Consider the following 24,955-nt stretch of genomic DNA (forward strand, 5'->3'; position numbering starts at 1 on the left):
GTGTTGTTTAAATAACGATTGTTTTGGAATAAGAGCCAGCGCAAAGAATCCGAGAGCCACGTGTGGTTTATTGAAGGTCACTACACGACGTCAAGCATAAGGCAACAGGCGCCTGTCGGGGAGCAGGGACAGAGGCAGGGACACGGCAATACCTTTCCTACGGCCTACGGCACCTGCAGGGAGGGGAGAGCAGCTCGCCGAGCTCAGAGCGCCACAGCCCAATGCACCTTTTGTTTGTAGTGACAAGGGCGCAGGTCACGTTGCCTGCAGCAAACCCCAGCCCCAGGCACAGCTCCAGGCTTGGGTCCTGGGATGTCTTTCCGTGGTGGTGTGGAAGTGCAGCAGCTGTTTTGGCTACTGAACAGGAGAAGTGGCCAGAGGTGAAGTGCTTTGTTATCCAAACAGGGAAAGCCACAGCAGGCACTAGCACTACACATTAATTACTAACTACAAGTCTCAAACTCATGCTGTACATCTGTGTGTCACCTACACAGAGCTGTAAACGTGATGCCTTGCTGCTTTGAGACCCACTGCTTGACCAGGGCTGCGAGCCGTGAGCCGCCCAGCACACCACAGCAGGTTCCTTGAGCTAAGGGAGATGTTTCGGGGTGCTGCACCACGCCCCAGGGAGCAGGCATCCTCATCCTGCTCCTTCATGCAGAGGACTGGCAGAGCCATGGCACAAGCAACATGACAGAGCCATGGCTGGCTGGTGTTCAAGCCTTTCCCAGCACAGCAGCATGTCAAAGCCCCTCAGAAATGTTTAACAAAGGTCAACGTCTGAAGTGGGAATGCTCTGCAGGAAGAGCCATCTCACCTGCCTGCACCAGCCATGCACTTCTCAGTAATTCAGTCTCCTGGATACACAGCTCTTAATAACCCATTTTAGCTTGGACTGCAGCCAAATTATACCCTGGGTAAATGACCTGGTACAGTGTGTGTCGTTAACATATGAGTTTCCACCTTTACACCTCCCTCCCACCCACCCTAAATGGAAAAACAAAGATTACAAACCCAAAGCACCACTGCAGCTTTATAATTACCAGAACTAATCTTAACTCTCCAGGTTTCATACCATCATTGCTACAATCCCTAGCAACACAACATTTACTGAGCTGAGGTCTGCCAGGGAGCCTCTCTGGAGCATCCCTGCCTCTCCAGAGCATTCTTGCCTCAATCAAGAGCTGCAGCAGAACCTGAATTCCCAGCTTGCAGCACATCCTGCTGCCACATCCAGCTGAAATACAGCAGGCTTGGTTGCCAGTCAGATCCATGAACACTACAGTACACTATGTTTAAAGTTTAAAGGCAAACTGATCAACTCCTTTGTGAAAAAACATCTGCCACCTCAGCTAAGCAAGCTACATATGCCAGAGGGGTAGGGCTCTATGGCCCAACCCACACAGTTGAGGTATCCTATGAGAGAGCAGAAAACCAAACGAAAAGATCATGCTGCTGGCAGTAACTTGCCAGAATGCAGAAGGCAGGCACACTCCTTAAAATGTTTGTTTGGAAAGGACATTGCTCTGTGTGAAAGAGAAGTTGTTCATTATTGAGTATGTTAACATCAGGTTTATGGGCTGACATGGAGAAAAAAACCATATGGGTTCTTTTCTGCTGATAAATCCAAATTCAGCCCTAATCATCTGTTGATAAAGCCCAATTCAGTGCAAACCTGGAGGGAGATCTTTCTCTGTGCTCTAAGACATGCTGCAAGTTACTCTAGCCTGTGGCAGTGAGGGGAAGTGGAGTGGTGGTTAGTGGGCACTACGACAAGGGGAGAGAGAACAAACCAGCCCAAACCACGGCAGCTCAGCCCCCTCCTAGCGGCTGGCTGGGCCCGTGGCACACCCACACATCACAGAGGAGCTCTGGCAGAACCTTTCAGCAGGTGCTTTCTCAGGGTGCCAGTCCATCCAGCCGTCGGGAGCAAGCGCTGGGAGCCGCTAGGGGAGCACGGGGCCGAGGCTGAGCTCCACATGATGGGTGAGCCAGATCACCTCCGAGGGGTGGTCACCTTCCTCGTTGGGCCTGATGGGAGCAGTGAGGTTTTTGAACTCGTGCTTCATCTTGAAACTCACGGTCACCTCACCCTCTTCTTTCTGTGGGGTGACCTTGATGAAAACTCCCACCTTATTGGCTTTTCTAAAGGCAATAATGCTGCAAGGCAGAACACACAGGAACATTGGGTCAGCCAAGTTCTCAAAGCATTGTTCCAAGTGGAACAATGCTCTCAGAGGAACTCAAACCACACTGAAGACAGACAGGAGGAAAGGGAGTTACTCAAAGAGCCAAGTTTTTAAGGGAGAGGATCCCCACAGGACACTCACTCAGGGTCATCCTGGAAGTCTTGAGGCTCTGCCAGCTCATCATATTCTGCTGCAGCATCTTTGCCAGCCAGAATAAGCTCCTTGGGAGGAACTGCCACCTGAAGCAGAGCAGGGAGAGAAAGAAGCCATTCAGCACTGATCACCAGCTACATTGCAAGCAGGAGAGGGCTCTCCTATTCTGAGGTCTGCTTTACTGGTGGTCCTGGAGCAGAGAAAAGCGACTCATCCTCAGCTTTTCTCTGCTCCAGGACCACCTGATTACCACCCTGCCAGTGAAATAATAAATTTCTCCCTTGGGTTTTCGATATCAAGGAACAGCCAAAATTTCAAAATACTTAATGAGCTGCTGTTTATACTGCTGACAGTCATTTATGCTCCAAGGAGGGAAATGCAGCACAGTTAGCAGGGGTTGAAGTACATATGAAAAGTGTGCCCTGTGGAAGGACAAATGGGAGTGGTAAACCCTGGAAGAGGCTTGGGCTTACCCAGCAGGAGGGTACAATCAATACCTTGGCAGTGCTGTTGATGTTATCAGGGTCTCCCTCCTCACACTCCAGCAATGTGACATGTGTGACGTTCTCCACAGGATTAGTCAGAGTCAGAAGGACTTGGCTCTCCTGGGGAGATTCAGGAATCACAGCTCAAGAAGCAATTGTGCTAAAATTCATTGTTACTGTAAGCACCTCCATCTTCTCTGACTCATCAACACTTTCAAAAATTGCATCACATCCTCTCAATGGATGGGCAGCGACCACTCCCCACCCATAAGAAAGGCACCAATGCCATGCAAAACTCTTAATGTAAGAAATATGTATTTTGGGAGTCTAGCTGAGATATCAATTCCACACCTTTTATTCTTCAGACATTGGCAAGTGATGATGTCACACTGCACAGCAATCTACTGCTGCAGAGACAAGTACATGCAGTGTTACTCTGGCCACTCCCTTAAACCCTGCACCTTGTAAGTGGAGTGAGTAGAGCTTTCAGGGAACAATCATCACACCGTATCATCTTCCAAAAAGATCCTACATTCACAGCTCCTGGCTATGTCTCAGCCTAAGACACTTCTGGAAAAGCTACTGACCTTCATGTAGCGCAGGTTGGGAATAGACATGATTCTCACTTCAGGGATGTAGTTACTACAAAATAACAGAGCAAATGACTGTGAGGGACTGTGTTACTGTCTGTAAAGCTATTAGAGCATTCCTGAAAGGAAAAATGAAGTGTCCTTTTGCTGTATAACCCTAACCCTACAAAACCCTGCTACAGTCTGGCGCTGGCACAGCATGCAGTGTTTTTGTCAAACTGCTGAAATCTTTAGTAGATCAGCAAGCAAACCTATTACAGATAAGCTAAATATATTTAAAAAGGTGATTACACCATCCTAAGGGATGACACAATCCCACAAGAGGTCAAAGGAAATTAAAATAGAAGGCATTAACTAAGCATGAACAGGGAGTTTTTGTCCCCAGTCCCCATTTCTTACTTACACAGCAACCAGCTGGATCTTGAATTTGATAGAGGTTGGATTGAATTCTGGTTTGCTCAGGTTATGTTCACATTTCTAGAGAGAAAGGTATTTAAGTCAGCACCGAAGACAGTGTGCAGTCACACACTGACAAATCAGAGCCACAAGTGCTGTGTCACCAGCCATGACATTACAGCCTCCAGCACAGCACATAAAAACTATCTGGGGTGCATGTAGCCATCAATGTGTTCAGCTATTGATATCCCAAAATGTCATATCCAGCACAACCTCGGAAACACAAGACTTGGAACTAGTCTTGAAAACACCTGGACACTGACTGCAGCACAAATAACTGCCCGATCCATGCTCCAGAATCCATTAAAAAAATGAAGCAGCTCTAAGTCCTGATCTCCTCATAGGCTACTCTTCAAATACAGGATCAGGCTTACTAATTTCTGAGAAAATACTCTGCATTTGTTCAGCATCCTGCATCTTAAATACTTACAATAATATTGCTCTATTACTTGAGGAGCTAGATAAATAAATATCCTCATATGACTGTAGTATAGTAAGGGCCATGCAGAAAGCCAACAGCAGAACTTGTTTTCAACCCCTGAATGTCTTTACTTCACAGATCTCTACTTTGCTTCTGTGAAATACCCTCTCCCTGCTTTCACTCTAGTGACTTCAGTATTCTGCACTGCCTCTCCCTAATATTTTGTTTGTTGACTTTTTTCCTTAGTAACAGCAAATTTATTTTTTTTTAATTTCAACTGCACTGGCAGTATTCTTTGACTCCTTGGCTAGGCAGGGCACTAGCACAAACCACCTTTGTATCTTTATGCATCTTTGATGGTGTTGTCTCCCTTTCACAACTGTCATCAAACCAGAGACATGACAGCCTCCCTCACCCCCTCAGTGCTGCTACCACTAACTGGCTGAGAACTTTCAACAACCAGAAGCATTTAAGCCATTTCTTTTCAAAGAGAAACCCGCAGCCCACTTCCCAGCACCCAAGTGCTGAGAGCCTGGAAAGGGCATGTAGGAGTGTGCTCTTTGTTGAAGGAGTGACAAAACTATCCTTTGTCTCCTTAAAAAGGAGAGAAGCTCAGAAGTTTCTCTCTTCAATTAGGTGAAAAAGCCACCTCATCGGCCTAGGAGACTTCACCTCAAACTTAAGGATAGCTAATTAGACAGAAGCCAAAAAGTCCCGCATGGGCAATTGAGAAAAAGAAGTAAACAAAAAAACTAATCGCTTTCGTAAAGTGTTTCACCAAGAGCAAAGACCTCCTGCACCTAGCTCAGTTTTTCTCTGTTTGTTATTTTGCCTTTAACTAAACCCTTTTGTTTCCAACACTGCAACAGAAGCCATCCTGCTGATTTTTACGCCTCCAAGGGTAGCTGAGTTACCTTGGGTGTGTTATAAGCCTTTGAGAGCTTATGAGACCTGGCTTGAGGAGGCTAATAGAATAGTGCTCTGGATTGAATTGCCTACCCGGCAGCGCAGGGAGCGTTTGATCAGCAGGTGCTTGTGACGTGGGTAGAGCTGGGAGGCGCAGATGGGCTGGAAGTCAGGCTGCAGCAGGCGCTGGCGCAGAGTCGTCACTGGGAGCACAACAGAAAGCAAGACAAAGAAATGTCTCAGGAACTGAAACTTGAGCTGGATTCAACATATGTACCTCGCACTGTGTGGAGACCTGTCACCATCTCTAAGACACTTAATTTCATCTGCAGCCCGTAATTCAGAAGGCACTGGCAACTATCACATTTCTAGAAATATACAGAAAGGCAAAAGCTGAATAAAGGGCTGTCCTGACTGGGCACAGTAACATGAGAGCAACATCACTGCTAGCCCAGGAGAAACAAGGGACCCACATCATTTTTCACAGCTGAGCTGGGATGGAAACAAGAGTTTTCTAACCATCTAGAACACAGTTCTTTCCCTCACCACAGAAATGAGTTTCACATCTTTGTTACCCTCACAGCTGGGTGCTGCATGAGTACAATACACAGCTTCTCAGCAAGGAGTTTGCATAACTCAGACTCACACGTAGAATTAGAGAAAACAGCTCCCAAAGCAAGAAACTCCCAGCAGCCAAAACCTCCCATGGGTTTCTCTCAAATGCAGGCTCCTCACTGCACCAGTGCCTAAGAGGCAAGTGAGCCACCTGGCAGCCTTTCCTTCGCTGTGAGGAACCAGGAAAGCCGTCTTCTTCACCAGCATCAAACTCTCAATGCCAACAGCATGATGAGAAAAGTGACCAAGAAGATCTACCCCTTTCTACAAACCTTTCATGAATTAATTGATACTGGCAGACTTTGTAGGCCTGCAGAACTATCAACATCATCCATTCCACTTGGAGCTACCTCAGTGAAAGCCCACACCACTCCTGTACCTGCTGGTTTATCCTGTTCACACCTAGTCTTACTGATCAATTTACAGTATTTATGGATTAAATTTATGAGTCAGCTAAAGAACTGGCAAGCGTACACAGGCTGTTCCAAGCTGATGTCAAAGCAATGCGCAATTGTTACTCAACAGTCCACTTCTGGTTCCAGATCCCCAGCAGCTGCTATTTCCTTATTTCCTGCTATTATTTGAGAAAGGACATCAGCTTTTTTCTCCATCCAAAAGTTGATGTCTCACACACACAGAAATTAAGGCCAGCAAGAAAATGAAATACCCCTTCAGGCCTTCTGTCTCTCTGAGCTTTCCATGTACAACATGAAGCTGAGGCTGCATTCAAAGTCACCATTTAAAAAGTCAAGTATTTCCCAGTATTTCAATCCCAGCATAAAAATGATCAGGAACTTGGGTCATGAGGAATGCCACAAGCTTGTAGGCAACGCCCATGTTACAAAATATAAGGCCAAAAAGTGACAGAATACTAAGGTTTTACCTTCTGTCAGATTGATTGGTCTTGTGTAGTAATCTTCAGGAAGAGGCTCCACTTCTTCCACTGCATCAGCTGGCTCTATCTTGATCTCCTTCTGGTCTTCTCCTTCTTTCAGGCTAAAGCAAAATAAGGGGCAACTCAGTCATGAAATAGGGAATGTGTGCTCTGACAGCAACTGCATTATAGCACAGAAGGCAGTGAGAGCTGAGACTGCACAACAATAATTGCAACAAGGGTGTGAGCAGTCCCTTGTTCCTCTTGGGAGAAAGCAGACCATCTGGAGCTGCTGCAGAGACGCCTGAGGATCTGACACCTCTCCAGTGCTGAAAAGGAGAAATCTCCTCTCACTGCTATCTGCTAATTGTCTATCATCTTTCTAGAGCTGCTTTACTCCTGTTTTGCCTACACCTCCAATGCTTCCCCCAAAGGTAACCCCAACCCTGAGACTCACGAGAGTCCAGCGAGGGCACTGATGGGAGCTCCGGGCCTCTGGCGCTGGAGCCTTGTTCCAAGGCCGTATTTGTCCTACAAGGAAAAAAGGAACTGTCACATTCAGGTCTGCCTCTGATGGGACACAAAAACCTGCTGCAAACTCATCCTTTGAGCTGCATGACAAGCATGGGGGTATAAGCAAAGGAAAGCAAAAAGGAAAAGGTATTAAACGCTTCCTAAGATACATTTTTCTGCTTAAACTGTTAGCAAGGAGAAAACAATTCCCACTGCACTGCAGATGGGGAAAGACAGATGTGTGTGGCTACTGCTAATAAAGCTTTTTGCTCCTTGCACAAATCACCAGCCTGCACTACTGACACATCTTCCCTGGATATTCTCTTCAGAGCAACTCCATGTCAAGTAGTGTAGAATGAGAGCTCAGCTACCAAAAAAAGTGGGTTGATGTGGTTATGCATCCATCTGAAAGGCTCTGGAGCACTACATGAAGCAGCTGAAAACTCCTACAAGCCTCATTACCTACAAGTCTCTCTCACTAGCAATAGCTGAGCTACTACTCAGCTTTCTAGAGCTGAGCTGTACCCAGGGTGCTTGGGGGCAGACATCTTCCTTCTGGGCAGGGCTGAAAACTAGAATTCTCACCAAATGAGAAATGTGAGCATCAGCCTTCTCTGCAGATTTTCCAAGGATGAGATGATTAATGTTAGAGCCACTTGCCTTGGCCAAGCAGACAGCTGTGTTTCAGCCAAGTTTGGTGAAAGACTGCTTTTCAAGTGTACATTACTTACTCAAAGACACTGTCCTGTTTCTAAACGAAGAGAAAATATTTTTTGTAAGAAATGTTACCCTCTGAAGAGTTAGGCTTCACCTGTGTTTGTTCTAGGCACACCTAAGCCAGAGGCCCTGAGGCATAGTGTATGATCTGTTACTCCCCTTCAGTTGGTACCATGAGAGCTTTAACACCAGCAGAAACTGTGAAAAGACTTACCACTACGTGTATAGTGTGTTGCTGTGGAGAGCCCCCAAAATAGCAGCAGGTAGCAACGGAGACAAAAAATGCAGCCATAAGACACAAGCAAGGGCACAGAGCAAGCAAAATTCATTGAAGTAGCAAGCATTTGCAGTCACCCAGCTGAACAAAGTGAGCATTTCCCTGCCAGGTACAATAAACAAGTCATTCAAGCCATAACCAAGTCTTAAGGTTAACTTCAGTAGGGATTTCATGCAGAGAAGTGTCAGACAATGCTGATCTATCTGTCACTAAGCTGTGGGATGAACTGTCCTGAGAAATGGCTGCCACTGGCAATGTGGCTGCAGCTGCACTGCACTTCACTGCTGGAGAACATACTCCTAGGCATGGCAAGCATAAACCTCCTGGCATTGCTGGGGAGGACTATCAGAGAGAGTAGCAATGTAATACACAGTAATGAGTGTAAAAGTATTCATCCCTAAAAAAAGCCTCATTTTCTTCATGTTGTCCTCAATTAGCCAAAGCTGGGCAGCCCTATTGCGCTACCAACTGTCTAATTTTCCAGGCTGAGGCTGTTGTGGATCCCTTTTCCTGCTCTGAGAGGATGGCAGCAGCAGCTCACCGAGAACGCCAGTGGAACGTAGTTGCGGCGTCGCACCAGCTTCTTCCTGTCCCGCTCAATCTTCTCCTTCTGAGCCAGCTGCTGGTAGTACTCAACCAGTTTGTTAATCTGGAGGGAGGAACAGGGAGCACTGTCACCTCAGCTGCAGCATTTCCTTGTGAATTAGCTGGGGTTCCTGCTGTTTGTTTCACTCTGTTCCTACTACCAGCTGTATTGTGCAAGCCTGTGTACCTTAATGTGTCTTAACCCACACTGTGGGTGACAAAATGACCCTTCCTTGGGAATGATGTGTGTTGGAGGGCAGTGTCCAATTCTCACTCTGCAATTCAGCAACTGAGACTTTGTTCATGAATTTGTTATGACTGCATAGAGTAATGCCATGTGCCAACTCTGAGCAATGTGGACTGGCAGAGCAAACAGCATCTTTAGCATCTTTTCCCCCCTCCCTGAGGCTGGTCACATTTAGAGTGGAGCCCTAATGGGCAAAAGGGAAGGGTGTTAAAGGTGCAGTTGTGTTTTCCAGATCCTAGACACACTTTTGATTGGAAAACAGCTTTTTTTCACATACATACGCAGCACATTCACCTTAACAGCACCATTAGATAGGTTGGTTTCAACTGAGCTTCTTCTCAAAAGGAGATTTTATACTGCGATATCCTCAGGGGAGCCTCTAAGAGGCCTTCCCTCCATTCAAGGTGCAGATTAGGAACTGGAACTGGTATCTGAAGGATTATATAGATGCAGAGAAAGTGATTGAGGGCCTGACACTCTAACAGTTCTTTGTGGCTGATGCATTTCAGCCCAAGCACAGCTTTCCCACTCACTCACCCTCTGTGTGTGAGGATTCTCCGGCTCCTGCCAGCCCCCACTCGCTGCACAAGAGAAGAGAAAAAGCAAAGTCCACAGGAAGTTTCCAGATGCCACACAGAAATCACACCCAACACTCAACTATCTTGGGGTTATTTATAAAATACGACATTCCCTATTTTTGCTACACCTACCATTGCAATTGTTTAAGTTCAGGTCCGTACAAATACACACCTCTCAAAGAGTTGCACAGGCAGGTTTGGAATGAAGGAGCTCTGACAGCTTTTATATTGTGTTTTTAAACAAATGTTGCTTGAGAGATACTCAGGACAGCACCCAGGAGTCACTTCAGCAGCAGGTACATGCGTTTATATGTATGTCTCTTAAAACTGGCTGCTGCTGTCTCTGCATCCTCAGCTCCGTTTTCAGTCACATCAACACTGAAAGTCAGAAGATCTGCTTGGCCTACTCAGCCCCACCTGACAGATATTTTCTGTACATCTCATGTACCAAAAAAATAGATGAAAGCTTTGTTCTAGTGCTCTTGGAGAAAAGCCGAGTTCAAACACTGACTAGCAACTCTGGAATAAGTGAACAAAAGGGATGAAAAATAAATTAGGTGTTTATGCTGTCAGACTGAGCAGCTTCAAAGCCTGTGAAAGCACACAAACAAGATCTCAGCAGTGGGGAGGGTGCACTGACTAAAACAGTTTGACAGTTTTCTCACTAGTCAGGTAACACAGGCATGAAAGTGGGTCACACATTCCACTAACTCAGCTCAGCTCCTCAGAGGAGTCTTCAGCAACAAAGAGTTTTCCTGTGCATTTCCAACCACAACTCCAATCCCCACCAGATATCAAGTCTATAGCACAGTCTGGAACTAACTGGATTATCTGTTACCTTCAAAACACAGACTGGGCTCATGTTGTAACTTAGTTTTGTGTCTTTGTTCCAGATTGCAAGGCAAGATGTATTCTATTACCATCTGTATGGCAGGTGTCTTTTGTCAAGTGGGCAGTTTTCCTTATCTCTCTCTGAGTGATCACAATCACTCTTCCCTGGGAGGGGACATCTGATGATAACAGGCTACTGAATGCCACTGCATGACTGATAAAAATTACAGCATCCCATTGGGAGATGCTCCACCCAGAGGGAGGAGCCAACCATTGCTACCCAGATATAATCTGGAGATTCTGGAATACCAGCACAGCTTCTCCAATGCATTTCCCAGAAGAACAGCAGCTGCCTCTTCTTCCACTGGATCTTCAGAAGGAAGAATTCACCCTTTTCTACAGGACCCTCTGCTTTAACAGAACAACACCTGACATTTCAGGAGGACTGCAGCCACATTTCCAACTGGACTGCTACCAACACCCTGACCAACATGCTGTCAGGTTGAGTTCTGATTCTGTCAGTGTTGTTCTAGTTTACTGCATTGTTTATTTTATCCTATTATTTTCTTTCCTATTAAAGACCTATTATTTCCTCCTCCCATTTTTTTTTTTTTGCCTGAGAGCCCCTTCATTTAAAATTTATGCAATTCAGAGCGATGAGGAGGGTTTACATACTCCATTTCAGGGGAGGCTCCTACCTTCCTTAACAGACACCTATCTTTCCAAACCAAGACAGCCTTTGAACTGTCCCTTACCAACAGACTTGTCAGCCATGCCAACATCCCGGGAAGTCCAGCGGCAGAAGCCGCAGGCCAGGTAATAGGCTTTCTTCATGGTGGTCTTGGCCGGGTCGTCAGGCAGCGGCGCAGGGATGCTCGTGGCCCGTGTGGAAAGGGTATGCATGCAGCACGGGCAGTCAAAGCAGTTGGCACACCTGCAAACAACAAGGCAGGGCTCTGAGAAGGGTGCCAGGCTGAGAGAAATGCTCCCAACAACCACATCAGCACTAAAGCAACAGATCATTAACTCCTAGGCAACAGCACCAGGGACAACAGGCTGTCACAGGAACTTGGGGGGTTCAGAGGCAGCATAAGAGCAGCAGCAATGAAAAACACAATGTGATACTAAAAATCCTCTGTATTATGAGCCCAGATTATAAAAATTCCCCCATAAGTCATGAACAGCCCATGGTACGTGATGGAAAAACACTTATTCCCCAAAACAGACTCAAACACAACAAACAGCCATGTAATTTTTGAAGAGTTTCAGACAAACATGGGAAGGGATTGTTTTAGATAGGGAGCCTTGATTGGAGAAAAAAAAAAAAAAAAAAAAAAGGCAACTTTACCTGTTCTTTTTCAGCTTGGCTTCAGCTGAAGGCATGTTTTCCAGGCAGCTGGGGCAGTAGTGTGAGTCAACCTGAAGAAGACACAGCCACATCACACACATTATCTGGCACACCTTCGTCCAAAAAACCCCAAAGTGCTACATGATCCAACAAGGATTTGTGTCTTGCAACAGCAGAGTGAAGCCAGGGAAGGCTTGAGATGTTTTTGGTATGCAAAACCTTAGCCCATCTCAGCCAGATTTTGATCTTTAATAACATAAATAATAAGGTTCCTTAAGTCAGAATGGATTAAACTATTCCGCCTTGTATATGAGAAAAGATCAGTTGGGTGTTGACTTTTAGCAATAACCAGAATCTCATTTTGCAGCTTGAACAAAAGGTTTAACATTTTATTTTCTATTTGGACCTAAATTTATTGTGTCCTCGCAGTTACACTAGTCAGATACATGCATACTTCAGGAGATGCTTTGTATCTCTCCGCTGTCACAGTGAATTTTGTCAATTAAAACAACAATAGCAAGACTGGGGCCCCCTTCCTGAAGAGAAATTCAAACTGATTATTAAGCATGGCCACGCACAATGACTGCACTGCTTACACCACAGTGAATTCATGACGGATACAGCCAGTTCACAAATCCGCTCTGCACAGGCCTTAACATTTCATTACAGCTGCCTTTTCTGAGATCTGGGCTGCACAGTCATTCCCTCAAGGCTTCCCAAATCTACCACAATTTCTTATTTCAACAAGGCTTACACAAAACAAGTCTCGGCGATTTTAATACGAGAATTTACGACGCCAAACCCCCCCTCCACAGCAAAAATCGACATGGGGTGTGGGTCTGGGGGTCCCGGCCCCTCCTCAGCCGAGCCCGATGGGCATAGGTGTGGCGGGGAGCAGGGTCTTGACCCAAGAGTTGGATTCCGGCGAGGGTGAGGGGTCCCCGCGGCCCCAGTCGGGCCCCACTGAGGTGTGGGGGGTCCCCGCTCCCCCGGCCGGGGCCGTTTAGGGGGGCTCGTCCCCCATGAGGGGAACTGCCTCTGTGCTCTCGTTCCAGCCAATCACAGCCCGAGCTCCACCGACTGACAGGCGCTCAAAGCGAATCAACGCGCAACCCCGCCTCATCCGTCACTCGCGGCCAATCCGCGCGCCCCGTGCAGCGCTGCACCCACCCGCCAGCCGGACCAACAACCAATAGCAAAGCAGAAAGCGAGTGAGAGGCAGGAGAGCGACCCAATCGCTCCGCGCAGAGAGAGCACCGTCCCGCCCAGTCCCGCCCGGTACGCGGGTGAGGCGCGGCCGGTTCGCCGTTACCTCGTGCGAGACGCACTCGAGCGAGCGGAGCTCGCTGCAGTAGCGGCAGAAGTACAGCTGAGGCAGCGGCGCCCGCAGCTCCTTCTCGCCGCGCACCAGGTACAGCACCCGCTCCGATTGCAGCAGCGACGCCATCTTGGGAGAGGGCGGGCTCCGCCGCGCCGCCGCCGCCTGACGTCACCACGCCGGTCTGGCCACGTGACTCCTCCGCGTGGCCAACAAGGGGGCGCGGCCAGAAAGGGGGCGTGGCTGGCCCCTCAGTGCCCTCGAGTGCCACCCAGAACCGCCCCTGCCATGGGCTGGGACATCTTCCAAACCGGCCTTGGACACTGCCGGGGCTGGGGCAGCCGCAGCTGGTCTGTGCCAGTGCTCCCCACCCTCACAGAGAAGGATTTCCCAATATCCAATCTGTCCCTGCCTCTGGCAGTGGAAAGCAGTTCCATCTTATTCCATCCCTTGTCCCCAGTCCCTCTCCAGCTCTCCTGGAGCTCCTTTAGGCACTGGAAGGGGCTCTGAGGTCTCCCGGAGCCTTGCCTTCTCCAGTTTTTCCAGCCTGGCTCTCGAGCAGAGCGGCTCAACCCTCAGAACATCTTCAGGGCCTCCTCTGGAGTCAGCCCAGCAGCTCCATGTCCTTCTCACGCTGGGGCCCAGAGCTGGACACAGCTCAAGTGACTCTCACCAGAGCAGAGCAGAGAGGGTGATCTTTTCACACCCCAAAGGTGGTTTCTCTTCAGTCTCACATCCACTTAGACAGGATCCTGACAAGAACGAACATTCCCGTGCCGCTGGATCAGCAGGAAAGCATGAGGCCTGCGGATGCTCTGCTGTATGCTCGGTGGGCAGAGTTGGCATCAACCCTATCCAGTGTGCTGCTGGATAGCCCAAACAAGCCAGAGCTGGTATCAGCAAACCCCTCCCAGTGTGCTGCTGGATAGCCCAAACAAGCCAGAGCCAGCCTGGCCTGTGGCATGAACCCCCCACCCTCAGCCCAGGATCCATCCCCACACAGCGCCCGCAGTCAGTCCCTGCCCTCTGCCCCAAGCAGCTCCACAGGAAAGCCCTGTCCATGAGGATCTGCCACTGCTCAGATAAAAACCCCACGGTTTTTATCCGCCTGCAGCAGCTGGAGGGACAGGGAGGAGGCTGCCTGTGCACTGCTCCCCGCAGAGCTGCGTGTCCAGGAGTGCTGGGAGCACAGAGGTGTCTTGGGAGTGTGAAAAGTGCATATTATGTGGCTCTACTCAGATATATATTATATATATTTTGTTGTATTGATTAGTAGTGCTGTATTAACATTTTAATAGCATGATAAATGTAGTTTTGTAGTTAAAAGGTCACTTTTGTAGATAGGAACTGTGTAAGTGGGATATTTTTTTAAGAAAGGAATGAGGTACTCGCACCAGATAGCAGCCACAAGACACTGAAATCTTTCAGAGAAAAAGAATTTTTTGTTCTCTTATCAGAAGAAACTGACTTCTTCCTGCCTCACTCAGGATCAAAGACGTCATTAGGATTAGGAGGAAGAAGATGATGATGACCAGACTGAATCTTTGTTTGAATGGAATTTATGCATAATGTATGGGATGTATGAATATTCAACGGGCTATTGCTTTTAAGGGTTAATCCTTTGTTAACGGGGCATCCTTTTTCAGGCCTGTGCTGCCCAGAAAAAAGTATCCGGACCTTTGTTTCTGTTGTCTCATATTGTCCTAATTAAAATTGTCAAAATTATTATTACTCTAGTTGTATTACTATTTTTGTAGCCATTTTATTACTATTAAACTTTTAAAATTTTAAAAACAAGTGATTGGCGTTTTTCACAGGAGCTCGTGGTAGGGCTTTCCACCACCAGAAACCCAACAGGTTTCCCTGGGAAAAGGCAGGAGTGAAAGGTGCAGTGTGGCTCCCAGAGTGACAGACACTGAGATTATGTCCCAGAAGGAAAGTCGGATCATCCCATCTTGCTTTTACCATTCAGCATCACCATGGAGTGGAATATTCCACTGGGCAGCAGAAACAGCCATCCCAGCCGGCGGGCTGAGCTCTGTCCCCTCTCTGCCCGTGTCTCTGTAAATCACCCTGCCCGAGCCCCTGGGGACTGCGCTGCGGGCGGCTATGGAGGCTCTGGGTGCTCTTGCCCTGGGCCTCGGCGGCAAGCGGGTGCCTGTGAGCCCTGCTGAGGCAGAAGAGGGACGGGGTAGGGAGAACCCTTTGTGTGAAATGTCCCCACGGTCCCTCCCTGAGACCTTCGGGTTCGGCTCCAGAGGTGCTCCCCCAGTGGAACCCCACTGTGGGTGGGATGAGGTGGAGCGTGTTTTTATTTTATCCTGGTGTAGAAAAAACGTCCTGCCTTGCTTTGCCTTTCCTTCCTCCCTTCCTTCCTCCCTTCCTTCCCCTTCCCCCTATCCCCTTCCCCATCTCCTCCTCCCCTGCCGTCCCCCGCGGGCCGGGCCGGGCCGGGCGGGGCCAGGCGGAGTCTCTCACGCCCGGCGGGAGTCTTTCTCTCCCGGCTGGATCTGCCGCTGCCACCGCTGCTCGCAGGAGCCGGAGCCACCTTCGGAGTGGGAGCCGGAGCCTGGCAGCGCCGCAGGTACAGGGATACGGGCAGGGCACAGCAGGGCTCGGGCAGGGTACGGGCAGCTGCCGCCTCTCCCGCACTGTATCGTGTCCCCACCCCCGAGGTGCCGGGGCAGGACAGGGGCACAGCCGCGGACCTCCCCGGGGAGGGGGTCCCCACTCCTCCGCCCCTCGCTCCCCTTCAGCCGATGGATAACTCCGTGACTCAGGACGAGGTGCGGGTGCGGGGGACACACACGAGGCTCCCCAGAAACGAGGGGGCTCCCGTCTGACCTGACCCCACTGTGTCCCCACGTGATGATAGACCGGTGAGTGAACCAGAGGGACACCCGGTTGGTGCTTCCCTTTATCGGTTCCTGTAACAAACAGTAGCAATTAATAGGGAAGTTTTCCCCTGGGCTTTTATCCAGTGCCTTTAGAATGCTGTAAATCCTGCGGGTAATTGAAGGCGCCTTTACCAAAGGCTCTCGAAGGAGTCCAAGGTGAAAGCTAGACCTGGCCACAGGGGTGTCCCTGAAAAGAGCAGCAGGGGACTGGGGGGGACTCTGGCTAGGGAAGGAATGGACGGGGCTACCCCACCACCCCTCTGCCTTTTCTTTGCAGGATGGACCTCCCTCACCTCACGAGTCCCACCGACCTCCCCAAGCACATCCTGGATATCTGGGTCATCGTGTTGATCATCCTGGCCACCATCCTCATCATGACAGCGCTGCTGCTGTGCCCAGCCACGGCCGTCATCATCTACCGAGTCCGGACACACCCAACACGCAACGGCATTGTGTGAGCCACGGGCACAGGGGCACGGCCAGCTCGCTGGGCTGGGGGCTGCAGCCATAGGACCCTGTGCCAGGCACCTTCATGGGGCACCCTGAGAGCTGGAACCTGGCCAGGAGCTGGGGTGGGCCAGCACCCAGACCTGCTCCTGTAGCTGGCTCTTGCTGGGTACCCACTGCTCATCTTGCCCACTGAGCTCATGGGGACTGTGGGGGAAATGCCAGTGTGGGCAGCAGTGGGGAGAGGTGTGACTTTGGGGACATGTCCAGCTGGAAATATCTCACTCCATGAGAGAGGCAGGCTGGTCTCGCCTTCACTGGTGACACTGTTTCCTCGCAGGCAAGCATCAAGGAGTGGAAATGCCTGACAAAGTTATTTCTTCTTTGGAGTTCCAGTTGTCAAGGTGGCTGGGGAAAAAAGAGTCAAAGCAAGATGGATGTGGCTTCTGGTTGTGCATTTAGTGCTTGGCTAAAAAGATCAGTGACAGAGCAGACGTACAGCTGGCACCAGCTTCTCCTCTACCCATTATCTGCAGAAATGGTAGGAAAATCCTGCAGGACTCTTAGTTCCTCTGGGTCTTGTGGGGCAGAGGAGTGTGTGCAGTTTCTGCCAGACCTCCTGTCTGCATGCTGACTGCACTCCCCACTCCTTATAGTGAGAGCTCCCACTGTTTGCCCAGCACACCAGCCCTGCTGGGGAGTCTGTGCATGCCTCACCTGTGCAGGCAAAGCGGGAGGAACAGGTTTGTGCCCAGCCAGTGGCAAGGGATCATGTAAGCTCTTGTATTACCCTTTGTTATGAAATAAATGGACTTTATCCTTCATGTGAGTGTGTCATGCAGCTCTGTCCACACTGCAGGTGGTGTCTGGCTCTGCAGGATCTAGGAGACTTTGCAGCCTCTCCAGAAACCCTCCCTGCTCTGACCTCATGCCCTGCCGTGCCTCAAGGTCCCTGGGGTTCTCCCCAGCCTTGGAGCCCAGCAAGAAGCTCACTGCCAGTCCAGCCCCATGCTCCAGGAGGGCAAACCTCAGTCTGGACCCCGTGGGTGGGAAGGATCCCTCAGGACTCTCTGACAGTGGTTGTGGCTGTTTTTATCCTACTCGGGTGACCAGCACCACTTCCCTCATAGCAGCCTCGTGCCGGGTCAGTGTATCAGGAGCCCTGGGGCTGAAACGGCGTCTTGGTGACTCACAGCAAGGAAGGTCACAAAATGAACAGCATGAATCAGGAAGGATGTGGGGAAACATTACGGTGATGCTGGTGGGAATTGTTTGAATCCAATTTTCTGTGCTGAAAAGAGCAATCAGCCCTGCAGTGTTGGAAACCCTGTGTGGCTTGATCCACAACATCCAGATTTGGGTTTGTATTGGGTGGTGGGGCCAGAGGGGCAGGAGGTTCTCAGGGAAACAGGACCTTGGGCAAACACCTCCCACCTTGGGGAGGGAGCCTAGCACAAGGATACAGACCCTGGGGAGCAGAAGTGCCTGCGCTGCAGCCACTGGCTGTGGTTGTGCTGGGAGGGAGCAGACACTTATTCCTTGCCCAGCCAAAAAAAACATATTTCTGTTTTGAGCTGTCAACCGTCTCTTCCCCTCTCGAGTTGCAGAGTTTGAGGCAAATAAGCAGAGTTATTTTCCTGTTTTTCTTCCTCTCTCCCTCTCTTGCTGGCACAGTGCAGCAGCAGCTGGAGGACATTACAGATGTGCAGGGTGGGAGCAGCCCTGGCTCTGCTCTCCCCTGTGCTCCACCCCAGCATTGCTTCCCTAGGGACAATGTAGGGATGGCCAGCAGCACCAGGAATTAGAGCTGAGCAGCTTTGCTATGAGAGGAATAGGGGAGAAACCACAAACATTGGAGTGGTTTGGGAAGGAAGCCTGGTTTGGAGCAAGACACAAGGAAAAGCATGGAACACCTCCCCCCCCCCATCCATGTAACCATACATGATTGCTGTTCCCACCTCTGCCTTCCCCTTGTCAAGAGCAGCAGAGGGAAGAGAGAGATTTCCTTTCTTGGTGTGCATTTTCTGGGAAGTTTCAAACCCGTGGAAAACATTTCCAGGAAAGGCCTTGGAAAGATGGGTTTGCTCATAACAACAACAAACATGGAACTAAATGGCAGCAGAGGTAAAGCAGGCAAAAGTCACAACATTTTTTAAAGCATTAAGATGGCAGAGAATTAATTTAAACTGGATTTCCAGCACTGTCAAGTCAGAAATTCCTCCTCCAGGATGGAACAAGATAACCAAATCCCCCTGTGGCCCTGGCTTCAGTGCCTGGACAGTGCTGGATCTTGGAGGCAGTGTTTGCATGGAGTTTTGCCAAGGAAAAATGCCTTTCTGCTGAGAAGCGGGTCCTGCTCCAGTGACACTGTAGCAGGCAGGGTGATATGGGCACTGAAGGGATTCACCATCCACTGGGATGCTTCCCTGGAGGTGCTGGCATGTGACAGGAGCTGGCTGCTGGCCTGTGGGGGCTGCTGCTGGGGGAGGCAGATAGGGCAGTTCAGAAGGGAGAAGGGGATGCAGGATGCTGGCTCTCACCTTGCCTCTGGGCAGCCTCCCTTTGCAGGGGGAAGGGGGAAAATGGGCCAGGGGCATTTCTACAGGGAGCAGATCTCCTGGAAAAGGAAGGGATGGCAATACTGGAAGGGGCAGAGCACATATCCTGGGGGCTGTGGGGGCACTCGGGAAGGGGACCCCCACTCCAAAGGGTGCTGGGCATCGTGCCCAGCAGGGAGGCTGCTGCTGAGCCAGGGCAGTGTGTGGGAGCACACGGGCTGGGGCAGAGCAGTGAGGGCTGGGTGAGCTGTGAGCTGGCAGCCTGGGGAAGCCTGGTGCTCAAAGAGCTGGGGCCTCTCTCCTGGCAGAGCTTGCTCCCCTTTTGCTTCCCGTTGCACACTTAGAACAAAGGTTCAGATTGCCCTGGGATTGATGCCAGGCCAGGCTGCCAAAGGGAAGCTGCACTGCTGCTAGCCAGAGCAATGCTGCCTGCTGCTGCCCAAGCTCCCTACCACTGTCCTGCCACGCTGCTTGCACCATCCCTGTCCCTCTGCATGAAAATACCTCTGGGTCAGCTCTGCGATGCAGCACGAGATGGTCCCCACCACTGCTTTCACATTCCCTGTGCTCAGCTGGGGCCCTGCAGCCTGGCACAAGGTATCTGCAGCCCCGGCACGTGGCTCAGGGGACACCAGGGAGACTGGTGGCAGCGACAGCATGGGGGCCGGGGAGCTGAAAGCGCCTGGCCTCCCGCCCCGGACTCCTGCCAAACATCTGCAGCAGGCGGGAGCTGGCTCCTGCTCAGCTCTGGTGGAAAACAACCGAGCAGGACAGTTCGTGCGAGGGTCAGCCTGCCCTGCACGGCTGCTCTTTGGGGTGGGGGACCCCTGTCCTGCAGCATGCAGCCTTCAGCATGACGTGGAATATGGTGTTGGGGACACTGAGTGACATGCCTGGGATGCCAGGGAAGATCAGTGGCAGAGAGGGAATCCATTGGTTGTGTCTCATTAACTCCTTCCCCATTCCCAACCTCCATCAAGGCTGATTTGGCATTGGGACCCAAGGAGGCGGGACTTGGATAAACAAGTCCCTTTTTTAATTTTGGTTTTAGGAAAACCGAGTTCAGGAGTGACTCAGACTTTCACTGCTCATGGCAGGGATCAAGGACACGTGGAAGGGACACAACCACACTGTGCCACACACCACTATAACTAGATGTGGGTGGCTGTTCCTGTGGTGGGAAATGTGGGGCAGGGAGCTCAGTCCTGAGCAGCTCTCCAGGCCTGTCCCAGCTCTGTTGCAGGACATGGCTCAAGCCCTGGTCAGGATCAGAAGTGTGAGCTTGGGGAGCACAGCACTGAGCACACACTGGTCCTTGTTGGCTGCAGGATGCAGAATGTGCAGGCCAGGAGCTGCAGCCCCATGGCCTCAAACTTCCCTAGAGCCTGGGAAGTAGGTTGGGAGGATCAAACCCTGGTTTTGGCAAGTAGCCACCTTACTCCACTCACAGCCATATCTGTGAGAGTAACCCAGAGCAGCCCTGTGGCTGGCCTGGCTCTTGGCATGTTGTGATGAGCCCTGTGCAGTGCCCAGGCAGTGGCTTAGCACCCTGAGGGTTTGCCTGGACCTGGGGGAGCACCCCACACTAATTGGGGTCCAGGCTGGGCAGAGCTAAGCCATTCCCCCAGTCCCAGTGCAGGTTTAAAGCTTTGGGAAATGCTGCCAGTGACAGAGAAACCCACAGCTCCCCTGCTCTGTGGCTTCTCTGTGTGCCTGGGAGATGGACCCAGCCCCCAGCCCTCCCACGCCAGCTGAGGCTGCAGTTGGAGACTCACAACACCAGCCTTTCCCAGGACATGGTGTTCCTTCTGGTGAAGAACACAGACTGGGAGATTGCTCCCAACTTCCTCTTAACCCATGGCCTTACTCCCCTTCCTTGGTGGCGTCTCCAGCAGCTGGCTCAGTGAAAGCATCGAGGCAGGGCTGACCCTGCTTTCTAGTAAATCTAAACCTCCTGCTGGCACTCATAGTCCCCCCAGGGCTCACCGCCTGCCACCCCATATTGTCCTCCACCCCAGGCCAGCCTCACCCCAAAACCACAACTCCCCCAGCTCCCCTCCAGCCAGTTAATTCTCCCAATGAATAATTTTTTGGGGGGGATTTCAGGGAATTTACACCTCACCACGGATATTTTCCTTGGAGACAGCCCAGGGTAAATGTTCACATTCCTTGGCTAAGCAAACAGGACCCTGGAAACTCCTGCCCCTGGGGACACCCAGCAGGGCCCTGCCCTTGACCCCAGCAGGATAAACGTGCAGCCACAGCCCCTGGCAGGAAGGATCCTCCTCCGGAGCTGCCTCTAGCAGCACCTTCCTTTGTCGGGCACACAGGAGAGGAGCGGGATCAGCCTTCCCCAGCCCAGCCCGAGCAGCCATTGGGGGGCACCCAGCGAACCCCAGCCCGGCCTCCCCAGGCTGCTGCTGGGGGGGGGATTTGGTTCGTGGTCCTCGGTTGCCAGCACCCCACTTGGGGGGAAATGTCACCCTGGCTGGGTGGCCTGAGCAGGATGGAGCACCTCTTCCCACCCCCCATCACCTCCTTCCCCCCTTCCTCCGATATCTCTCCCCCCACCCTGCGGGTTTAATCCCGGCTCGGGTAACACGTTGCATAAACCCTCGGCACATGCCGCTGCCCCGTGTCCCCCTGGATGCCCCGGGTCCCCGCCAGGCCGTGGTGCCACCCCCGGGCGGTGTCTGTCCATGTGTCCGTGTGTCCGTCCCAGAGCCCACACGGTTAACGCGGGCCCGGCCCGGCCCCCCCCGGCCATTGGCTCCCCCCTCGCAGCCCGCAGCTATTTCTCGGCCGCCGGGCGCCGAGGTGACAGCAGGCGACAGCGGCGCTTGTCCCGGCCGCTCGCCCCGGGCTGTCGGGGGGTGCTGGCACCCCGCACCCCGCACCCAGCTATGGGGGGCTGCTCCCGCAGCAGCTGGATTTTGCCCCTTTTCTTGGCTGGGCTCGTCCAGCTGGGGCGAAGTGAGGAGAGGGAGAAGGTAAGAGGAGGGGGACACCGCCACGGGGCAGTCAGGGGGGTTTAGGGGGTGTGTGACACCCTGGGGACGCGCCTGTTTCCCGGACTCTCTGAAGGACTCCCCGGGGCACGGGTGGGGCACGGCGGCCCCGTGAGCCCCCCCTTCTTCCCCCTGCAATCCCGGTGCCTGGATCACAGGGAGACTTTCTGAGTTGGTTCTTGCCAAGGACCAAGAATCGCTGACCTGGAGTTGGGGAGAAAGGGGGACAGAGCCATGTATCCCCCAAGTGACCTCAGCGGGGCAGAGCATGGGGGCTTTTTTCCCTGCAATGCCCGGGTGGGCTCCCCCATGTCGGGAAGGTGTGGGACCCACCGTGTCCCCACAGCCCAGCAGGCAGGGGCACTGTCACCTCCCCCGGCTAGGCTCCCCACTTTGCCACAGGGACCCCACAGTCCCATGGAGCCTTCATTCCTCGAGTGCAACCGCTGTGATTTCACCTCTTGCCAGCTCCCAAAATAGCCCCTCGGTGGCACTTGGCTGAGCCTGGGTGCCCTGGCGGGGACAGGAGGTGGGCTCCTCTGGGTTAACCCCTGTGGCCCCGGATGCAGAGGCTGCTCCAGCGCGACCCTTCCCGGCCCGTTCCCCATCCCACCGGCACCCCCTGCCCTCCCCGTGTCCCCCAGGGGCGGTGGGTTCTACTCCCTTACCCACAGCCTCGGGATTCTGGTGCTGGCCTCCCTCGTGCTCCGGCTGTTTTGCAGCCACTCGCCTTCCTGTTGCTCCCTGCTCAGTAAACATTCCCCCAGCTGCAGCCAGACCCCCGCGCATCCGCACGCCCCAGCCAGCCTGTCCCACCACCGCCACCTTGGCACGTCGCAGTGTGGCTGATGCCAGCGGCATTCCGGGCAGGGGAGCATTCCGGGCAGGGGACACAACGCTGGCAGCTGTCCCCGCAGCAGGACTGGCCCCATTGCCGTGGGGATGGGCAGTGGGGTGGCCGGCAGCCCCCAGCCCGCTCCCACAGGATGCTCCTCGCCCCACAGGTGGACTGCTACCACTCGGTGAACGACACCATCTACAACTACGGGGCCCTGACCATCGATGGGGATGAGTACATCCCCTTCGAGAGGTACAAGGGGAAGACAGTGCTCTTCGTCAACGTAGCCACATACTGAGGCCTGACACTGCAGTATGTTGGTAAGGCTCCTGCAGGGCACAGGCACCTCGGGGTCAGGGCAGGGCCCCACAGTCCATTCTACTTTAGGGAGCTGGGGAAAGGGTTAATGATTGCTCCCCAGGGCCTAGCCTGAGTGGAATGGGCACAGATGGTAAGTGCAGCTGTGGGGGTGTGCCCAGCCCTCTGCTAACCCACTTCTGGCTCTCCTTGCACTCAGAACTGAATGCACTACAAGATGAGCTGAGAAACGAGGGGCTCGTGGTCCTCGGTTTCCCCTCAAACCAGTTTGGGAAGCAGGAACCTGGCCAGAACTCAGAGATCCTCCCTGCGCTTAAGTGAGTACTGTGCTGGGGGCTGTAGGACACCTCACTCCCTTGGCTCTGCTGGGGTCCCAGCCAGGCAGTGGGAGCACAGGCTGCAGCTGCTGTTGGCTCTGGACCCAAACAAAGCGTTTGGGGTCCTGTCACCACCCCTGTGCAAGCATCCAGAGCTGTCCATTGCACAACATCCTGTTCCCCGCCTTGTAGGTATGTCCGGCCAGGAGGTGGCTTTGTTCCGAACTTCCAGCTGTTCCAGAAAGGGGATGTGAATGGGGCCAAGGAGCAGAAGATCTTCACCTTCCTGAAGGTGGGTGCTATGGCAAGGGGAGATGAGGTGGACAGACCCAGTTTGCTTTTTGGAGGGGCAAGGCAGTGATGCATTGGCTCCCCATTGCAGAATGCCTGTCCCCCGGTGGCGGAGGACTTTGGGAACCCCAACCGGCTCTTCTGGGAGCCTCTGCGGAACCATGACATCAAGTGGAACTTTGAGAAGTTCCTGGTGAGCCCCGAGGGCGTGCCCATCATGCGCTGGTACCATCGCACCAACATCGCTGTCGTGAAGAAAAACATCATGACCTACCTGAGGCGGCGGCAGCAGCAGGAGAACCATGATGAACAGCAGGACCAGTAGAGCCTCGGGCTGCTGGCATCAGGGCCGGCATCCCCCCGGCTGCTTCCCATTCCATTCCCTCCCCAGACGTTCCCCAGCAGCAGGAATTCCCTGTTCCCTCCATTGCTCCTGTCTCTGGCACCCCTCAGTAAGGATGCTGGACTGAGGATCTCATGGCAGAGACCTCAGTGATGGCAGTAAATACTTCCAATATCTCTGTATCCCACCTCCACCCCTGGTGGTGACACCCCCTGGCTTCCAGCCTGCCCCCTCCTCTCCACCATCCCGGGCAGTGGGAGGATGCAGGGGCTGGCTGTCCCTGGAGGAGACCACATCTCCATGAAGGCTTGGCCTGAAAGCCCCCAGCTGGGGCGGGCCCAGCCTGAGCGTGCCGAGCACGGAGCAGCTCTTCAGTGCATTCAGGCTGCCCGTGGTCCTGGCACACAGACGTGCAGCTCTCCTGGTTGGGGGTGGCTGGCCCCTCACCAACCCACCATAGAAACACTAAATAAAGGCTCTGCAAATGTGCAGCCCACGTGTTGGCCAGGGGTAGGGGAGGTAGAGTGGGGGGCATAGTGGCCAGCCTGGGGGTAGCAGTGCCTGACTGGAGAAACTCAATTTTTTCCACAGTAATTGCAGGCATGGACTTATCACAGCCCAGCATTTGGGGACAGTATGGAGAGTGAGTGCAGAGCACAGGTGGGCAAAAGGGGCAGGAGGCAGGACCATGGACAATCCCCAGTGAGGAGCATACTGGAATCCTGTACCTCCTGCTTTCACACCTGTGACAGCCATGCTTACAGAAACTGGGTTGTGTTTGTTTTGTCCTCTCCAGACCTATTTTGTGGAGCAAGATTTGCTGTGTGCAATGTCA

The 24,955-nt window shown here is 52.3% G+C and overlaps 3 protein-coding genes across 4 annotated transcripts; 2 read left to right on the plus strand and 1 right to left on the minus strand.

Annotated features, from left to right (window-relative positions):
- Positions 1-48: 48 nt before the first annotated feature.
- On the minus strand, positions 49-14,727 carry DCTN4 (dynactin subunit 4). Of its 2 annotated transcripts, none has more exons than XM_009091459.4 (13): positions 13,098-14,727; positions 11,786-11,856; positions 11,193-11,371; positions 9,566-9,609; positions 8,738-8,845; positions 7,147-7,220; positions 6,699-6,811; positions 5,294-5,403; positions 3,821-3,894; positions 3,415-3,469; positions 2,840-2,947; positions 2,331-2,428; positions 49-2,160 (listed from the first exon to the last, which is right to left on the minus strand). In XM_009091459.4, the coding sequence occupies exons 1-13, from the start codon at positions 13,230-13,232 to the stop codon at positions 1,947-1,949; spliced, it is 1,383 nt and encodes a 460-aa protein (XP_009089707.1). In that variant the 5' UTR covers positions 13,233-14,727; the 3' UTR covers positions 49-1,946. The 2 variants fall into 2 exon arrangements, with proteins under 2 accessions (XP_009089707.1, XP_050835663.1); XM_050979706.1 differs by lacking the exon at positions 13,098-14,727 and adding an exon at positions 12,540-12,790.
- A 305-nt stretch (positions 14,728-15,032) lies between these two features.
- On the plus strand, positions 15,033-17,271 carry SMIM3 (small integral membrane protein 3). Its single transcript, XM_018915490.3, has 3 exons — positions 15,033-15,687; positions 15,860-15,982; positions 16,278-17,271. Exons 2-3 carry the CDS (start codon positions 15,972-15,974, stop codon positions 16,456-16,458), a joined length of 192 nt encoding a protein of 63 aa, XP_018771035.1. The 5' UTR covers positions 15,033-15,687; positions 15,860-15,971; the 3' UTR covers positions 16,459-17,271.
- Positions 17,272-21,689: 4,418 nt separating this feature from the next.
- Positions 21,690-24,611, plus strand: GPX3 (glutathione peroxidase 3). The gene is made up of 5 exons (XM_009091461.4): positions 21,690-21,995; positions 23,018-23,171; positions 23,369-23,486; positions 23,679-23,778; positions 23,869-24,611. Exons 1-5 carry the CDS (start codon positions 21,705-21,707, stop codon positions 24,100-24,102), a joined length of 897 nt encoding a protein of 298 aa, XP_009089709.2. The 5' UTR covers positions 21,690-21,704; the 3' UTR covers positions 24,103-24,611.
- The last annotated feature ends 344 nt before the right edge of the window (positions 24,612-24,955 follow it).

This window comes from Serinus canaria, chromosome 13, assembly GCF_022539315.1.
Source record: "Serinus canaria isolate serCan28SL12 chromosome 13, serCan2020, whole genome shotgun sequence".
In the NCBI taxonomy this organism is placed as follows: Eukaryota; Metazoa; Chordata; class Aves; order Passeriformes; family Fringillidae; genus Serinus; species Serinus canaria.